The 20,106-nt window shown below is 35.3% G+C and overlaps 1 protein-coding gene across 4 annotated transcripts in view; it reads left to right on the top strand.

Annotated features, from left to right (window-relative positions):
* CEP128 (centrosomal protein 128) overlaps window positions 1-20,106 on the top strand; it is a 423,783-nt gene that overhangs the window by 24,761 nt on the left and 378,916 nt on the right. For all 4 annotated transcript variants that reach the window (XM_081227258.1, XM_081227257.1, XM_081227259.1 and 1 more), the window contains 2 exons: window positions 17,063-17,189; window positions 18,259-18,377. In XM_081227258.1, coding sequence (XP_081083384.1) covers window positions 17,063-17,189; window positions 18,259-18,377 — 246 coding nt within the window. The remainder of the gene's footprint in view (window positions 1-17,062; window positions 17,190-18,258; window positions 18,378-20,106) is intronic.

Raw genomic sequence — 20,106 nt, 5'->3', positions numbered from 1 at the left:
CATATGCCTACTGGCCGTCTGTATGTCTTCTTTGGAGAAATGTCTATTTAGGTCTTCTGCCCATTTTTTGATTGGATTTTTTTGTTGTTGTTGTTATTGAGTTGTATGAGCTGTTTGTTTATTTTGGAAATTAATCCTTTGTCGCATTGTTTGCAAATATTTTCTCCCATTCCGTAGGTTGTCTTTTCATTTTGTTTATGGTTTCCTTTGCTGTGCAAAGCTTATAAATTTGATTATGTCCCATTTGTTTCTTTTTGCTTTTATTTCTATTGCCATGGGAGACTGACCTAAGAAAACATTGCTATGATTTATTTTGGAGAATGTTTTGTCTATGTTCTCTTCTAGGAGTTTTATGGTGTCATGTCTTATATTTAAGTCTTTAAGCCATTTTGAGTTTATTTTTGTGTATGGTGTGAGGGAGTGTTCTAACTTCATTGATTTACATGTGACTTTCCAGCTTTCCCAACACCACTTGCTGAAGAGACTGTCTTTTCTCCATCATGTATTCTTGACTCCTTTGTTGTAGATTAATTGACCATCGGTATGTGTGTTTATTTCTGAGCTCTCTATCCTGTTCCATTGATCTATATGTCTGTTTTTGTGCCAATACCATGCTGTTTGGATTACTGTAGCTTTTTGTAGTATTGTCTGAAGTTTGGGAGGGTCATGCCTCTAGCTTTGTTCTTTTTCCTCAGGATAGCTTTGGCAATTCTGCGTCTTTTATGGTTCCATATAAATTTTAGGATTATTTGTTGAAGTTCTGTGAAAAATGTCATGGGTATTTTGATGGGGTTTGCATTAAATCTGTAGATTGCTTTGGGCTGTATTACCATTTTAACTATATTAATTCTTCCAATCTAAGAGCGTAGGATATCTTTCCATTTCTTTGAGTCATCTTCAATTTCTTTTATCAATGTTTTATAGTTCTCAGCATATAAGTCTTTCAAAACCTCTTTGGTCAGGTTTATTCCTAAGTACTTTTTCTTGTTTTTGGATGCAATTTTAAAAGGGATTGTTAGGGATTGTTTGTTTACATGCCTTTTCTGATATTTCATTGTTAGTGCAAAGAAATGCAACAGATTTCTGTATGCTAACCTTGTATCCTGCTACCTTGCTGAATTCGTTTATCAGTTCTAGTAGTTTTTGTGTTGACTCTTTAGGATTTTCTGTATATAGTATCATGTCATCTGCATATAATGACAATTTTACCTCTTCCCTTCCAATTTGGATACCTTTTATTTCTTTTTCTTGTCTGGCTGCTGTGGCTAGGACTTCCAATACTATGTTGAATAGGAGTGGTGAGAGGGCATCCTTGTCATGTTCCAGATTTTAGTGGGAAGGCTTTCAGCTTTTCGCCATTGAGTATTATGTTGGCTGTGGGTTTATCATAAATAGCTTTCATTATTATGAGATATGTTCCCCCTATACCCACTTTGGTAAGAGTTTTTATCATGAATGGATATTGAATTTTAATATCATTTAATATTTTAAAATGGTTAATCCATTTTAATCAGTGTTGAACTGTTAAAAAAATTTCTCCATGTTAAATATCCATTGTCTAGTTGAAATTAGCATTTCTCTTTTAAAATATAAGACATTTCCTAGGAAATGGGATCAGCCATTCTGCTCTAGAGAAGACAAGAACTTTTATTATTTTTATTTATTTATTTAAAACTTTTTTGAATTTTATTTTAGTATTTTATACAGCAGGTTCTTATTAGTCATCAGTTTTATACACATCAGTATATGCATGTCAATCCCAATCACCCAATTCATCACACCACTACCCCCACCCCCCACGGCTTTCCCCCCTTGGTGTCCATACGTTTGTTCTCTACATCTTTGTCTCAATTTGTGCCCTGAAAACTGGTTCATCTGCACCATTTTTCTAGGTTCCACATATATGCATTAATATACGATATTTGTTCTTTTCTTTCTGACTGACTTCACTCTATGACAGTCTCTAGATCCATACATGTCTCAACAAATGACCCAATTTCATTCCTTTTTATGGCTGAGTAATATTCCATTGTATATATGTACCACATCATCTTTATCCATTCGTCTGTTGATGGGCATTTAGGTTGCTTCCATGACCTGGCTATTGTAGATAGTGCTGCAGTGAACATTGGGATGCATGTGTCTTTTTGAATTGTGGTTTTCTCTGGGTATATGCCCAGTAGTGGGATTGCTGGATCATATGGTAATTCTATTTTAGGATTTTAAGGAACCTCCATACTGTTCTCTATAGTGGCTGTATCAGTTTACATTCCCACCAACAGTGCAAGAGGGTCCCCTTTTCTCCACAATCTCTCCAGCATTTGTTGTTTGTAGATTTTCTGATGAAGCCCATTCTAACTGTTGTGAGGTGATACCTAATTGTCGTTTTGATTTGCATTTCTCTAATAATTAGTGATGTTGAGCAGCTTTTCATGTGCTTCTTGGCCATCTGTATTTCTTCTTTGGAGAAATGTCTATTTAGGTCTTCTGCCCATTTTTGGATTGGGTTGTTTGTTTTTTTAATATTGAGCTGCATGAGCTGTTTATATATTTTGGAGATTAATCCTTTGTCTGTTGATTCATTTGCAAATATTTTCTCCCATTCTGAGGGTTGTCTTTTCGTCTTGTTTATGGTTTCCTTTGCTGTGCAGAAGCTTTGAAGTTTCATTAGGTCCCATTTGTTTATTTTTGTTTTTATTTCCATTACTCTAGGAGGTGGATCAAAAAAGATCTTGCTGTGATTTATGTCAAAGAGTTTTCTTCCTCTGTTTTCCTCCAAGAGTTTTATAGTGTCCGGTCTTACATTTAGGTCTCTAATCCATTTTGAGTTTATTTTTGTGTATGGTGTTAGGGAGTGTTTCGTTCTTTTACATGTAGCTGTCCAGTTTTCCCAGCACCACTTGTTGAAGAGGCTGTCTTGTCTCCATTGTATATCCTTGCCTCCTTTGTCATAGATTAGTTGACCTTAGGTGCGTGGGTTTACCTCTGGGCTTTTTATCTTGTTCCATTGATCTATGCTTCTGTTTTTGTGCCAGTACCATATTGTCTTGATTACTGTAGCTTTGTAGTATAGTCTGAAGTCAGGGAGTCTGATTCCTCCGGCTCTGTTTTTTCCATCAAGACTGCTTTGGCTATTCGGGGTCTTTTGTGTCTCCATACAAATTTTAAGATTTTTTGTTCTAGTTCCATAAAAAATGCCATTGGTAATTTGATAGGGATTACATTGAATCTGTAGATTGCTTTGGGTATAGTCATTTTCACAATATTGATTCTTCCAATCCAAGAACATAGTATATCTCTCCATCTGCTTGTATCAACTTTAATTTCTTTCATCAGTGTCTTATAGTTATCTGCATACAGGTCTTTTGTCTCCTTACTAGGTTTATTCCTAGGTATTTTATTCTTCTTGTTGCAGTGGTAAATGGGAGTGTTTCCTTAATTTCTCTTTCAGATTTTTCATCATTAGTGTTTAGGAATGCAAGAGATTTCTGTGCATTAATTTTGTATCCTGCAAATTTACCAGATTCATTGATTAGCTCTAGTAGTTTTCTGGTGGCATCTTTAGGATTCTCTATGTATAGTATCATGTCATCTGTAAACAGTGACAGGTTGACTTCTTGTTTTCTGACTTGTATTCCTTTTTCTTCTCTGATTGCCGTGGCTAGGACTTCCAAAACTATGTTGAATACTAGCGGTGAGAGTGGACATCCTTGTCGTGTTCCTGATCTTAGAGGAAATGCTTTCAGTTTTTCACTGTTGAGAATGATGTTTGCTGTGGGTTTGTCGCATATGGCCTTTATTATGTTGAAGTAGGTTCCGTCTATGCCCACTTTCTGGAGAGTTTTTACCAGAAATGGGTGTTGAATTTTGTCAAAAGCTTCTTCTGCATCTATTGAGATGATCGTATGGTTTTTATTCTTCAATTTGTTAATATGGTATATCAGATTGATTGATTTGCATATATTGAAGAATCTTTGCATCCCTGGAATAAATCCCACTTGATTATGGTGTATTATCCTTTTAATATGTTGTTGGATTCTGTTTGCTTGTATTTTGTTGAGGATTTTTGCATCTATATTCATGAGTGATATTGGTGTGTAATTTTCTTTACAGAAGAAATTGTAGTATCTTTGTAGTATCTTTGTCTGGTTTTGGTATCAGGGTGATGGTGGCCTTGTAGAATGAGTTGGGGAGTTTCCTCCCTCTGCTGTATTTTGGAAGAGTTTGAGAAGGATAGGTATTAGCTCTTCTCTAAATGTTTGATACAATTCGCCTGTGAAAGCCATCTGGTCCTGGACTTTTGTTTGTTGGAATATTTTAATCACAGTCTTGATTTCAGTGCTTCTGATTGGTCTGTTTATATTTTCTGTTTCTTCCTGGTTCAGTCTCAGAAAGTTGTACTTTTCTAAGAATTTGTCCATTTCTTCCAGGTTGTCCATTTTTTTGTCATAGAGTTGCTTGTAGTAATCTCTCATGATCCTTTGTATTTCTGCAGTGTCAGTTGTTTCTTCTCCTTTTTCGTTTCTAATTCTGTTGATTTGAGTCTTCTCCCTTTTTTTCTTGATGAGTCTGGCTAATGGCTTATCAATTTTGTTTACCTTCTGAAAGAACCAGCTTTTAGTTTTATTGATCTTTGCTATTGTTTTCTTTGTTTCTATTTCATTTATTTCTGATCTGATCTTTATGATTTCTTTCCTTCTACTAACTTTGGGTTTTGTCTGTTCTTCTTTCTCTAGTTCCTTTAGGTGTAAGGTTAGAGAGTTTGTTTGAGATTTTTCTTGTTTCTTGAGGTAGGCTTGTATAGGTGTAAACTTCCCTCTTAGAACTGCTTTTGCTGCATCCCATAGGTTTTGGATTGTCATGTTTTCATTGTCATTTGTCTCTAGGTATTTTTGGATTTCCTCTTTGATTTCTTCAGTGATCTCTTGGTTATTTAGTAATGTAGTGTTTAGCCTCCATGTGTTTGTGTTTTTTACGTTTTTTCCCCTGTAATTGATTTCTACTCTCATAGCACTGTGGTCAGAAAAGATGCTTGATATGAGTTCAATTTTCTTAAATTTACTGAAGCTTGATTTGTGACCCAATATGTGATCTATCCTGGAGAATGTTCTGTGTGCACTTGAGAAGAAAGTGTAATCTGCTGTTTTTGGATGGAATGTCCTATAAATAGCAGTTAAATCTATCTAGTCTGTTGTGTCATTTAAAGCTTCTGTTTCTTTATTTATTTTCCTTTTGGATGATCTGTCCATTGGTGTAAGTCAGGTGTTAAAGTCCCCCACTATTGTGTTACTGTCGATTTCCTCTTTTACAGCTGTTAGCAGTTGCCTTATGTATTGAGGTGCTCCTATGTTGGGTGCATATATATTTATAATTGTTATATCTTCTTCGTGGATTGATTCCTTGATCATTATGTAGTGTCCTTCCTTGTCTCTTGTAACATTCTTTATTTTAAAGTCTATTTTATCTGATATGAGTATTGCTACTCCAGCTTTCTTTTGATTTCCATTTGCATGGAATATCGTTTTCCATCCCCTGTATGTGTCCCTAGATCTGAAGTGGGTCTCTTGTAGACAGCATATATATGGGTCTTGTTTTTTAATCTATTCAGCAAGCCTATGTCTTTTGGTTGGAGCATTTCCTCCATTCATGTTTAAGGTAATTATCGATATGTAAGTTTTGTGACTATTTTTTTAATTGTTTTGTGTTTGTTTTTGTAAGTCCTTTTCTTCTCTTGTGTTGCCCACTTAGAGAAGTTCCTTTAGCATTTGTTGTAGAGCTGGTTTGGTGGTGCTGAATTCTCTTAGCTTTTGCTTGTCTGTAAAGCTTTTGATTTCTCCATCGAATCTCAATGATATCCTTGCCGGGTAGAGTAATCTTGGTTATAGGTTCTTCCCTTTCATCACTTTAAGTATATCTTGCCACTCCCTTCTGGCTTGTAGAGTTTCTGCTGAGAAATCAGTTGTTAACCTTATGGGAGTTCCCTTTTATGTTATTTGTTATTTTTCCCTTGGTGCTTTTAATAATTTTTCTTTGTCTTTAATTTTTGCCAATTCGATTACTATGTGTCTTGGCGTGTTTCTCCTTGGGTTTATCCTGTATGGGAGTCTGTGCGCTTCCTGGAGTTGCGTGGCTATTTCCTTTCCCATGTTAGGGAAGTTTTCGACTATAATCTCTTCAAGTATTTTCTCGGGTCCTGTCTCTCTCTCTCTTCTCCTTCTGGGACCCCTATAATGTGAATGTTGTTGCATTTAATGTTGTCCCAGAGGCCTCTTAGGCTGTCTTCATTTCTTTTCATTCTTTTTTCTTTATGCTGTTCTGCAGCAGTGAATTCCACCATTCTGTCTTGCAGGTCACTTATCCGTTCTTCTGCCTCAGTTTTTCTGCTATTGATTCCTTCTAGTGTAGTTTTCATTTCAGTTATTGTATTGTTCATCTCTGTTTGTTTTTTCTTTAATTTTTCTAGGTCTTTGTTAAACATTTTTTGCATCTTCTCGATCTTTGCCTCCATTCTTTTTCCGAGGTCCTGGATCATATTCACTATCATTATTCTGAATTCTTTTTCTGTAAGTTGCCTATCTCCACTTCATTTAGTTGTTTTTCTGGGGTTTTATCTTGTTCCTTCATTTGGTACATAGCCCTCTTCCTTTTCATCTTGTCTATCTTTCTGTGAATGTGGTGTTTGTTCCACAGGCTGCAGGGCTGTAGTTCTTCTTGCTTCTGCTGTCTGCCCTCTGGTGGATGAGGCTATATCAAGAACTTTTACTTTTAACTTAGATTTTATAAATGATACTAATGCTAAACCTCAGGAAATGGATACAAGTGATACACAGTTTACCTTTGAACAACATGGGGTTTGGAGCTCTGGCCTTCCACACAGTTGAAAATTTGTGTATAACTTATAGTTGGCCCTTGGTATCTGAGGTTCCTCCTTCTCTGCAATTCCTCTCTATCTGTGGTTCTGTGTTCATGGATTCAACGAACCTTGGATCATGTAGTACTGTGGTATTTACTACTGAAAAAAATTCGCAGGTGAACAATGCAGTTCAAACCCATGTTGTTCAAGGGTCAACTGTATATGAACTTACATATTTATTTTATGGAGGTTCAGTTTTGTGAACATAATTCGCCAGTGAGTGAGGAGCTATGTAAATATTCAGTGCAATGCTTTCCTCCTGAGACTATCTGCCCTAACAAGAGAATTGTGAGAATTATTCCTGTTGGTTTTGTAAGGGTCAGGAGTCATGATGAGTCACTTTTTTGACTACCTTTTCTTGAAATGTACATAATTTCACTGTTGTTTTCTTGACTCTTTATTCCAACTGTAAATTTATTTATTTGCTTATAATATATGAAGGCCTCTCTCTGTGATGAGTTGAGCAGTGTTAGAGGATCAGCAATGGGGTGTGTGGTGTTTCGTAGAGAAGTAGCATCTACCTTTTCATATTCTCTTTGGGAATATCTTCATAAGCTTAGTTTACAGGTACCTTTTTTTTTGTGGTAACTCATTTAATTCTCTCAACACTCCTATTAGGTAGATACTATTATTATCCTCATTTACCAGATAAAAATACTAAGGCACAGAATGGGTACTAGCTTGCCCACAGTCTCACAGTTAGTCAGTGACAGAGCCAAGGATAGGATATTATCCCAAAACTGAGCATCAGGATTCATTCACATCATTGAGTTGTGCTTGCCCACATTTTATTGATGATATGAATTTAATTTTTCTGAAAATTGGGATTTTGGATTCAAAGTTTGAAGGGTTATATAATTTACATTTATAAACTGGAAATTATCTTAACTGATTGAAAAACCAAAGCCCATTGTCACACAAGTCATTAATGTTACAGTTGGTGCAATGTCCAGAATGAGAGTTAGATGGAACAAATACAGAAACAGAATGGGAAGAAATATGATGCTGAGCTAGGATTGGCATTGAAGGCTTGCCAAAGTTGGCTGTTCTAGCTGCCACTTAAGGCAGTGTGGTGGATTCTACAGGTTGCCTACACCAGCCTTGGTTTCCCCCTTCTTCCTAAGTAACAACCACTGATTTTTTTTTTTTTTAACAAGGCTTTCTTGTAGCCAGCCCAACCAATGAGCCATATTAAGTTGGAGAGTATGACTTAGGATCTTTGGTTTTAATGAACTTCATGACCTTAAGTAAGTGTCATCCTGCATTATTTCTCATGCTGTAAATTTCTTGGGAGGTCTGAGAACATTTGGTCCAAAGAGGACCTGTGGGGTTGGTTTTATATGAAAGTTGACTGGGAATATTTGGAACATATACTCCTGTGTTAAATAGTGCAATTGATTAGCTTAATGTTTAGAACATTTCTAGAGCTGTGTGTTCCTATTCATGAGAGAACAGGTCTATTTTTATGTTAATGCCATAAAAATGGAATGCCCTCAAGAAGGAATATTCAACATAATAAGTTAATACCTTCTGCAGTGGAAATTTGGGCTGCAGCTGATGAGGCTAAAGTAGGTTAATATTTGGTATAAAGAAAGATACAGTTCTTTTGATTCAAATCAGCAGATTCATTAAGTACATTTTTAAGGTAAAGAGTGGTTAAAATATAGTAAAATCAAATTAGAGCTTAGAGGCTTGCATTAATTGGTGATTTTTCTTCTAATTAAGTACTCTGATTAAAATTTCCCTTTGGGAGTAATAGGACGTTACCATCTGGCATATATGAACTTTGGAAGAATTTGAATGTTAAATAATAAAGTCCAGGTTTTTTTCTTCTTTTCAATGGATTTCAGTTGTCATATATACATAGTGACAGCCCAGAAGCTTAATGTTAATGGTTTGGAGCCAGGCACAAGCCATTTGTAATATCCCAGATCTGAAGATACCCATCCCTTTCCTCTGGCTGAGTTCTACTAATTGTCCTAAAGGTGAGAACTGTTCCATCTTTTAACAACTTCAGTGCTAAGTAGTGAGAATCTATGGGTAAGAAATTATAATGGAACAACTGAATTCTGTTAGGACCTTTTTTTGTAAATATATTTCAGGTCTTAGGAACTAGGTTCTTAGAGTCTTATGTTTAAAATTTTATTGCCAAGTTTCTTGTGAAACTACTAGACAGGAGAATAATTTTTACAAAATTTTGCTTTGAGGCTAGTAGAAAAATGTAGACTTTGGAGTCAGACTTAAAATTGAATCCTGATTTTTTTCCACTAGGAACCATTTCAGTGACTTTGGGCAAGTTATCAAACCTTTCTGAACTTGAGTTTAATCATCTGAAAAATGAGCATAAGTATATATGCCTTATTATAACTAACATTTATTGAAGTAGTCACGCTGTTTTAGACACTTGCTAAACATTTATGTTCTTGTTACTTCTTTAATTCATCCAGTAATCCCTATCTTCAAGTATTTGCTATGTTCTTAATATAGATTAAGTACTTGGTACATTATAGGCACTCAGTATTCTTCCTTTCCTTTCCTTGAATTCATTGGGCCTAACTTCAGTTTCTTTTGTGTATTATTGTGACTATAAACAACATAATGTGTTGTAACGTTCACAGTGGTAGGTGTATCTGATTGTTTTGACTTCAAAGTATATGCTAAATTAGACAGCATACATAATGCTGATTTTTTGCCCTTATGTTCATGATTATATTGTCTGTCCACCCAAAATACAGTAATGTACTATTAAGAGCACATTCCATTTTCCATGCATGCTCATTTTAAAAAAAAATTATTTATTTATTTAGCTGCACTGGGTCTTAGTTGAGGCATGCAGGATCTTTAGTTATGGCATGCTAACTCTTAGTTGCAGCATGTGGGATCTAGTTCTCTGACTAGGGATCGAACCCAGCCCCCCTGCATTGGGAGCTCAGAGTCTTAGCCACTGGACCACCAGGGAAGCCCCCATGTATGCTCATTTAATAGCATTCAGAATATTATATGGAAATACTTTAAAAAAATTTAAAAATTGTTAGAATATGTTTGCTATATGGGCTTCGAATATATGAGATCTCATTTAAAAATAAAATAGTCACATAAATAAATATGTGTCATTTGAAAGGGAATTTCTAAATTTCAGAAGTTTTAGTATAGACTTATATTTCCATAAATCAGCCTATGGACAGAGGTTAGGGATAGCAGTCAGAGCTAATGATCTTTCTGGTAAATAAAAAATAAGATAGCAGCAACCATTTAAAAAATACATTTCAGCAACAGATGGTGGGACCAGAAAAGTATGCAAACCATAAATTTGCACTCTAATTTTATAAAACTCCCCTCCTCCACCTCTTCCACCTCCTTTTTTGTCCTCCTCCTTCTCTTTGTTCTAGTTTTAATAGACTGTAAGGAACCAAAATAGAGCTGATAAAATTAACTCTACAACCAATCTATTCTGCAGTGTATTGCCAGATCAAGCTTGGCATTCTGTGGAGAAACGGGCAGTGAAGGAAAGTCAAGCAGAAAGCACTTAATCAATGTGCCTACGGTTGACACTATTACCCAGGACAAACTTTTTAAAATGACCTCTTTTCTGCCTCTACTCTTGCCCTGGATTTTGCCGAGTTGACTCCTAACATTTGTAAATCAAAGTACTTTAATTGTTTTTTTGTTTCTAATGTCAACATTATAGGTATATCTAAACTTATTACACAGTCTCCATAGTCACCAGTGCATTTGCTGAATAGTGACTCTTTACTGTCAGGTGAAAACAAAACTAAATGGTTAGATGAAATATTCAGATGTTTCCAATTTCTGCTCAACTATGCAGCTAAGTGAATGCGGTTGCCTATACTTTGCATGCATTTCTGTATAACCTGTGTTGTGTTAGGGGATATATTTTCTTAGTATGAAAATAAGGGATACTTTGGAGTAAGAAAGTATCTGGAGAAACTAAATAGGATCTTTAATGGTTTCCAGAATTTAAGCTGACTTTGAATTGCAGCATTTAGAATTTTTATCAAGGTTTTTGTTGGCTTTTTTTTTTTAAAGTTGTGTTTTTCATTTGTTTGTAAGCTAATTATTTGAATATTTGGTAGCTACCATATTTAAGTGTGAGTAATCACTGTTCCTACTTTATTTTTATTATGGTCTCTTTGTGGAAGTAATGGTAGATATCTTTTAAGAATTTCCTAGTGACGAGTTTTAGTGTGATATATTTTTCTCTTTCTCACAGTGAGCTTAGTCAAGGATGTGATTAGTTTTGTTGACAATGTGAATATGTGAGATACACTGGTTATTAGTATCAGTCACTGTAAATTGACCAAGGAAGTTTACCCATGTGGTTCTTTGCCTTTTTTCATCTCGTCTTATTGAAGTCAAATTTTACTGAATATGATTTATTTCTTAGCCATTTTTGATAGTGTGTGTGAAGTGGGTGCCTAGTTTCTTAGTTGTTTACAGTTACTTGGAAACCTTACCTTCCCAGAAACTGGTCAAGAAGCTTGCTACTAATGAATTTTGGAAAGTCAATATTTTTTTACTTAAACAAACAAACCAGAGTTCTGGTCCCAGACGAGGTGGAGTTTAGCATACTCTTCCACTGAATACAGCTATAAAACCTCTCCGAATGCATGGAGCAGCTATTTCAGGACTCTGAAAAGTGAAGACAGTTGGTCCTTGTTGCATGGTTTCGATGTGCATGAATTTCATTACCCCTATTTGTTCAAATAACAGCAGTCCCCAAACAACACAATTCACATTTCAGCTAACACAACAGTATACGAACGATGAGTAACTGCAAAAAGGACAAACTTTGCTGCTGGCTCTTCAGTCCACACATTATTGTATAAATAACAAATTGCTGCTTTTGAAGTCTGTTGCTGATGGGTCGCAGACAGTGAAAATTGCAGTTGTGATACCTCCTTGCCTCCCAATGATAAACCTGGATGCTATTTTACAAGAATAAATAATAATAATAATAAAGGAATTGGTCAAAAAGGTGAAAGTGTGGCAAAGAAATGAAAAGTGATAATGCTGGAATGAAATTTGAATTATATTATGGAGGAGTTAGATGTGGGGTTAAAAAGAAATAGCTGATAGTGAGAATATTGATATTTTTGCTGTATAAGAGTCTGTAGATATACAACTAGAAGAATTCAGTGAAGTCATTTTTAGGGAATGACATTCTTCTAAAGAGCTTCTCCAGATTAAAACATCCCATTTCTTCATTTACTTTTGCTCTTATATTCATTGTCTGTAGTCATCACAGTAAAAACTACCATTTACTCAACAAACTAATCTTCCTTAGGCATTGCTCTAATTATTTTACATACATTATCTTATTTCATCCTCAAAATAACATATTAGGGTGTGAGAAATGTCAACAGGAACAGAAACAAAAGGAGTAGAACTGAAGAAAGTACTGCTAGGCTTTCCTCTGGTCCTTGTGAATCATGATGTGTTTTTTTTTGCAATATGCGGGCCTCTCACTGTTGTGGCCTCTCCCGTTGTGGAGCACAGGCTCCGGGCACGCAGGCTCAGCGGCCATGGCTCACGGGCCCAGCCGCTCTGTGGCATGTGGGATCTTCCCGGACCGGGGCACGAACCCGTGTCCCCTGCATTGGCAGGCGGACTCTCAACCACTGCGCCACCAGGGAAGGCCCAATCATGATGTTTTTAATGATCATACTTCTTATATGGAGTACCCATTGCTGCCTGGATGATCTCTTTTCATAGATTTGGTGTGCAGTATAGTCCGTTTTTCTGAGTTGTATGTATTTTTCGATTCTCTAAGCTTGACTTATATTTTGTCTCAAATCAGACTTTCAAATAGAGATGTCACAGGGCTTTCAGAGATCTCTATGAGGATTTTAAAATTTGCTATGTTAATGTTAATCTAAAAGCTTATACGGTTTAAAATTTTTTTAATTTATTTACTAGTTTCCAAAATAATGAGTTATTTCCCTAGCATTCTCTGCTGGTGACCAGTGACTATTTTTTTTCTCCTTGAGTATCATTAACTCACAGATTTATTCATATTTGAACTGCTTTATTCCATTGTAGTTAATATTTTTATCAATGCCCAAATTATTTCATCTTTGGCTATAGAGAGATTTCCCACTTGACTTCTATGTTTAAAAGCATGTCTTAACAATTTGGATAAACTACCTTGCAAACAAGTATTGCCATTCAATTTCAGTGCCCAAGTTTAATTTTATTCTTACTGGTATATTATAGTAATGCTTCATTTGTTTTAGTCTAATGTCAAATGAACAGAGATAAAAGAATAGACCTAATATGTAAATGGTACATTTATATCAAGTTGAGGTGAAAATATGTCATAACATGTTCCATGATGCTGGTTTTGCGGTAGTTTATATAGGGGAAAGTAGGGGAAACGGAATCAACACTTGGTATGTGGTGAAGTATTCATGATAAACTTAGAGACTGCACCATTGCAGTCAGTACCACAGTCTGTGTGGAACACTGATTTAGTTTCAGCAAAATAGCATTATCCATCATAGTATTATAAATTAATATTAAATTGAATTTTATTAGTGTTGTTTTGTTTTTATGTAATTTCGAGTTTGGTTTGCCTTTGCACCTAATTAGAAGTTATAATCCTAAAGAGTTTAAAACAAATTTTATATCTTTTTATCTTTTGGTTTTTGTATTTTAGGAGTTATCAAATTGGTTTTGTACATCATGACTAGATTTTGTGCCATGTCTGTTGTATTATTGCTACTTTAAGTGTAGGTTCTAATTTTATTACATGTTTAGTTTTGTATCTTAGGTGGAGGATCTGTTTTTGCCATGATGTTTGTAGGAGTGATTAAAATAAATCTTTATCTCACTCATTTACCTTTTACAGTTCATTTTTTTGGTCTTTATGTATTAGCCTGTTCATCTGTTCAATGGCTTATGATATATCTTTTGAGAGTTTTAAAATGAGGTTGCCAAATAGTTTGTCTAACTTTTTATCTTATTTCTGAAATGATCGATTTTCCAACATCTGTTATTCCTCCTAGATTTTGGGGGTAATGTATCATTTCTGTTGTTCTGCAATATTTTCCCATATGTTCTATGGTGAGTTTTTTGTTGTTGTTAGCAGTGATATTGTGTGTGTGCATGTGTGTGTGAAAATTCATCTTCTTAATCAGCTTTTAGTTACAGCTCAGGATTTGTTAGCAAATAAGCCCACATAAAAAGGATGCTGGCAAGTTCTGCTTCTGGCATTGGTAGATAAGATTATTTTGGATCAACTCTCCCACTCAGATCAACTGGAAAGGTGAAAAAAATGTAAAAAACAATATTATGAAACCATCAGAGAACTACCAAGCCAGTGAGGAATTTTATAGTCAAAATCTGGCAAAACTAGAAGTCCAGAAGGAAGAGCCCTACATTTGGGACTCTTTTTCTGTCAAGGCAGTAGCTGATTTCAAAAGAGGTGGCTTAGAAGCAGATAAGATTAGAGCTATCTGTAGACTCAAAGAGGCTAGAGAGACCAAAATTGGAGTTCAGGAACCCTCCAGCCTTTGATTGAGACCCCAAAGGGTGATAGCCTAGGAAAAATGGTGAATTGAAAATAAGAGCAGTGATAAATTGAAAATTGACCAGTGCTGATGGGGACAGAAGCCCAGCTTTGAATCATCTCAGTTCTAATGAATTAAGGTACATTGGGTTTCCTAGTGACCCTAGCCTGACTTCCTCATAGAAGCAAACCCAAATCCCTTCTGAAGGAAGATGTCATCATCCAGAGCTTTAAATAACTCTACAGTTTTCATATACTATGTCTATCACATGATAAAAAAATACTCAGGCATAAGAAAATAAAGAGTTGACTGAAAACCAAGGGAAAAAACAGACAACAGAAACAAGTAGGAGATTACAAAATAACTATGATCAACCTGTTCAAGAAATTAAAAGATTGAGAATTTTGACAAAGAATTGAAAACTCTAAAAAAACCAAACAAAGAAAAAACAAAAATTACAGAAACTGAAAAATATAACTAAGATAAACAAATAAATCAGAAAAAACCATCAGCAGATGGATTAAGTAACAGCTTGTATACAGTTGAAGAGAGAATTAATAAATTGAGAGATAGGTCAGCATAATATATCCAAAAAGAAGAACGGAGGAACAAAAGGATGAACAATACAGAAAAGAGCGTAAATGACCCATGGGATTTGGTAAAAAAGATAAAACTTAAATCCAACTGGATTTCCAGGAGAGGAAACAAAGAATGAAGCAGAAAGAATGAAGAGATGTGGCTGAAAATTTACAACACATGAAAGAGATTAAGCTACAGATTCCATGATCTCTATGGGTCAGAAATGGGATAACTACAAGTAAAGCTGTACATAGTCATATCATTGTAAAACCATTGACACTCAAAGTCAAAGAGAAAATCTTAAACAGAGCCAGAGCTGTAAGGGACAAATTACCTTCAAAAAGAAGCAATAATTAGAAATGTGAGCTGACTTTACTTCCAAAAGGATAATCAACTTTACTTCAATTAAAAAAAAAAAACTATGAAAAAAAGGGATGCTGACATCAGGCTTAACTTGAAAGATGCAAATAATAAACACAGGAAAAGTTAATAGAGCTGGTTCTGTCACTAATTTGTGTGATCTAAAGTCATTTTACTTTTCTAGTCCTTTTTTTCATGTTACAGTTTGGATTTGAGCTTTTTAATTTTAACATTGTACAATTTTATTCTGACTCTTTGTCATAGATTACTGATATGCTATTTTGTGTTCACTGTGTAAGACCTCTTGACTACTTACATGTTAAACATAGTGTTTTATTTTACTTGTGTATAAATTACTCTCCAGGTAGACCTTAGTTCTCCCAGGCCTCACTGTATGTTTCCTGGATTGATAGTCTAGGTTCTACAGCTGGTGAACACTCAAGGCAGGATGGTATTGTACATATGCCAGTTTAGAGAAGCAGAAAACAGAGGGTATGGAAATATTAGCTTTTTCTTTCTTTCTTTCTTTCTTTTTTCAGAAATGAGAGTGGTAATAGAGATAAATTGTTGAAATTCTAACTCTACTTCTTTTAATCCAGACTATTTTAACCTTGGTTCTCCAGAACAGCTAAGTCCAAACAACCAAAGTGAAAAAGGATTTGCTCATTTGTGACTCATATTCTGTTTCAGCTGTGCTCTTCCTTCAGTTGAAGCTACTCTCTTTCTGCACAGTTCCCCAAGGAAACCAACTTATTCCCTCCATAAGTGGTGTTCTACCTTTTAATTCTGGCTGAATTTAGGAAGCCTTCTCTTTTCAATCAATTGTTTTGTTTTGACATTCTCTTTAAAGAGTTATAGATGACTTGTTTTCTGGATCCATACATTATTTTTATTAATATTATTTTTTATTCATCCATGGCTAAAATGTCTAGACCAGAAGTTTCTCAGCAACTCAGGGTATGTGGATTTTCCTAAGTTTTACTCTTTGTTCCTTTGGGTTTTAGTTGAATCCTCTTTTCAGGTCGATAGTTCTGTACAGCTCTGGATGATATTCTCAGTATTAAGCGTGATTTTATTTATTGTAGCTCTTTAGGTCTTAAAAGATGTTGTCTTATATTCCCTGGTGGCTAACTCCCTAATAACCTGAAGAGAGCATTTGGACAGCTGTGATCCCAGTTTGTACTAACAGTTCAACATCTGACCACATGGTTTTCCAGAATTTGAAATCTTTGAATGAATGAAAGATACTCTGATACAGAATTGGGCGGTGCACTTTTTTTTCAAAGCATAAGTCACTGTGACAGCTGTTCATTTTCCTGTTTATTATAGATCTGAGGTTTCTGAAGGAATGTTTAGAAGGGAGGAAGGCTTTCTCTTTTTCAGATGTGTTGGCCTTGTTATGTTTCTAAACATGGGTGGCACATCAATCTGATGCTAATAGAAAGATGGAATAGGTAGTGACAGATGCTATTTAAAACCAGATGTTAGAATTGGGTCTTAAAATATTTATGTTTACTATTTTTATATTTCTATTAACATAACTTAGTTCAAAATTTTCTCTGATATAAATTCTCTTTGGGAACCCAGATAGTTCATAAATAGCTTTAAAATCTCTAGGCTATTTGTATCTGGAAGTTTTTTAAAGAGAATAAATCTCCCTTCATTGTATCCTTTAATTTAGTTAAAAGAAAGCTTGGAGCAATCAATAGGCCAACTGAGGAGTCAACGGTTACTGAGAAACTCAGGAGGGAGAAGTATTTCTGTTACAAGTCTGAGTACAAGTGACCTCGATGGTGGCACTGTGACAGGTAAACTCTTCAGATGTTCTGAAAACCTTTTCTTTGTCTTAAAAATATTCCTGAAGTACATATTGAATACATGTAGTATTTAGACAAATATAACCCATACATAAAATCATACAAATAAGGTGTTAGAAGATGCAGTCGGGGTTTTAGAGTATTTTGAAGTATGTTCAACGGGACTTTGATATGCTGAGTCTGTTACGTTTTTCTTCTCAGGCTCTGTGAACCATGTAGAGCTTCACCTGACAGAACCTTATTTAATTGTCTGCCTCCAGTCAAAACACACACACAAATAGGATTTACTGTGTGGTGTACTTTCTGGATTAGAAGTCTTGTCCTAGGTTCATAGTTTTTCAAAAGTCTCATTATGAAATATCCTGTGACACTTGTTAATAACAGGGGAATTTTATCCTTGGTGTGCAGCTCGATTCCAATGGCTACATAAAAGGTGATAACACTTAGTTTGCATATAATTATACTTTCCTGCAGCACTGAGGTTCATGTTTGAATAGAAGAGACTTAGAAAAGTCTGCAGTGAAGAGAGGCGATTTAGACAGAGTGAACATTAGTAGCTTGTGTTGTTAATATCATTATTGGTCATGATAATAATGATTAAAGATCACAATCAGCTATTTTTCTTTATGTAGTTTAATTTATACTGATTTTTAAACACCATTCAGATTTTAGATAGTTTGTTATTTGAAAAATTCTGTTTTATTAGTATTATTTTAGGGAGTCATAAAAGTTATTTTTTTTTAGCAACTTACTATTTTTATGTAAGAGAAAATACTATATTGCTTCTTTGAAAAGTACAGCCAATTAGAATTTTTGATGTGTTCTAGTTCCAGGTTACTTCAGTTGTTCATTTTACCTGCTTTAAGAGCAAGATAAGTGCCAGTTTTGTGGAATTTTATGGCCACAGCAAGATATTTGTTTGTGATTGTCTGTGGGAAATAATCCAGGCTGAGGGCACATGTGTATATCCATGTCTTCTGTGTATTTCCTGAGTAAAATTTTAGATCGTTTCTTCTCATGTGGTGTTTTTAATCCTTTCCCTTTTCTTTCTTCTGTAAAGAGAGCCACCGTTTTCCACCTACCTCACCTCTGAAGGACTATGGGGATCAACAGGGTATTAAACGAAATAGGTCCAGAACTGGTGTCCGATTTGTTCGGGAGACTGATGACATGGGCCAGGTATTTTGTACCCATTCTGTAGTCTGGTTCCTTGCATTTCTATTTAAATCACTAACACTTGAATTTTATGGCTGTATTTTAACTGAGAGTTTGATCATCACTAACTTTGTAATGATTTTTTTTAAACCAAGTAAAGTATTTTATTTTCAATGTATTGATCATCATACATTTATTTTGAATTTTGTTATGGAGGATTATTATATTTTGTAGAACATTTAAGAGTGAGTTTAGCTGGACATGTTTTGTTTCCTTGCTCAGATGGCTCGCTCTTTTCCAAGCTCTGCTAAGTCAGCTAGTTTCTATTTTGCTAAGTTTAGTTTAGTATGAACAAGTTAGTCTTTGTGTGGTTAACCTATTGATTTTTCCATTAGTGTTTTTCTGATTGTTGAATCATTGATGGAGCCACTTTGTATTAAGCAGGAATTCTAGGCTTTTCCTATGTATTCACTAAAGCTTTTGAAGGTATTAGTTCTATAGCTATATTTCTTCTCATGCTTCTTTAAACTTCTATGCAAGAGCTGAAAAAAAATTTTTTTGTTATTGCTTTGGGTAGCTAAATTAATTAGATAAGGACTAGGAGATGTTGCAAACTTTGACATCTTTGTTTTGGTAGTTTTAAGATTGAGGACTCAGAGTTTGTTAGGATACTCCTCTGTACCTTTCCCTTATTATAACATAAGATAAAGAGATAACAGAACCAAGTGCATTAGAAGACGCCTTGTAGAAACTTTTCCTTGACAGTGTTATTTTTTGGTAGGTGCAACTTGCTAGTGTGGATTATGTGATAAAACCTAGAGCAGAGAACAATATCCTAATATTACTTACTCTTTCATTTTATTTATTTAGTGCCTTTGTCCTGGGACAGTGCTTGTGCTTGGAAACAGTGATGAGCAAAAACCTTGCCTTTTCACGGAGCTTACAATTTAGAGGGGGAGCTAGATACTAATCAAAAAGTATGTAAATACACCCATAATTATGAGCCGAGATGCATGCTCTAACGGAAGGAAGCATAGGGCTATAGGAGTGTTTATAGAGGGACCTGCCACAGTTAGGGAAGGCTTCCCAAAGAAAGGCTGATTGAGCTGAGATCCGAAAGTTGAGTAAGAGTCATTTGAGGTAGAACAAATACCTTGGCAGGAAGGAAGATAGCACCTATGAGTAATTTAAAGAAGGCCATGTGGCTAAAGAAGTGTGAAACCCTGAGACCATGCACAGCCATGTAAGAAGGTGACAATTACTTTGAAAAGATCACTCTGGCTCTAGTGTAGAAAATGGAGTCAGTGTGGGTAAACCAATTAGAAGGATATTGCTGTGTTCTGGGTGTGAGCTGATGGCCATTTGGATTAGGATAAATGGAGTTGTAGAGAAAGTGGTAGATTTAAAAACTATTTGTTGGATAAAATGAAAGGTCTTGAAGATCAGATAACCATTTGGGGAGGGTGGGAATGAAGTGAAAAGGTGGTGTCAAAGATGAGACCTAGGATTCTGTTTTGCAAAACTGGAAAATCATCATGGTAAAACCTAAGTGAATGGTCTGTTGTTCATCTGCTGTATTACCTCCGCTCCTTTCTTTTTAATTGTTCTTCCTTGTTTTAGTCCATTTCTTATGACGACCTTTAGCTCCATATGACTGTGTACTTTCTTAATGCCCCAGTGCAGCACTTGTGGTTCTGTTTACATATCTGTCTCCCATGACACTTGTTTCCCAGCACAGTTGCTGGCACTGGTT

Source organism: Mesoplodon bidens (genome assembly GCF_964165515.1).
Source record: "Mesoplodon bidens genome assembly, chromosome: 3".
NCBI classification, from domain to species: domain Eukaryota; kingdom Metazoa; phylum Chordata; class Mammalia; order Artiodactyla; family Ziphiidae; genus Mesoplodon; species Mesoplodon bidens.
This window is presented reverse-complemented; position numbering and strand designations above follow the sequence as displayed.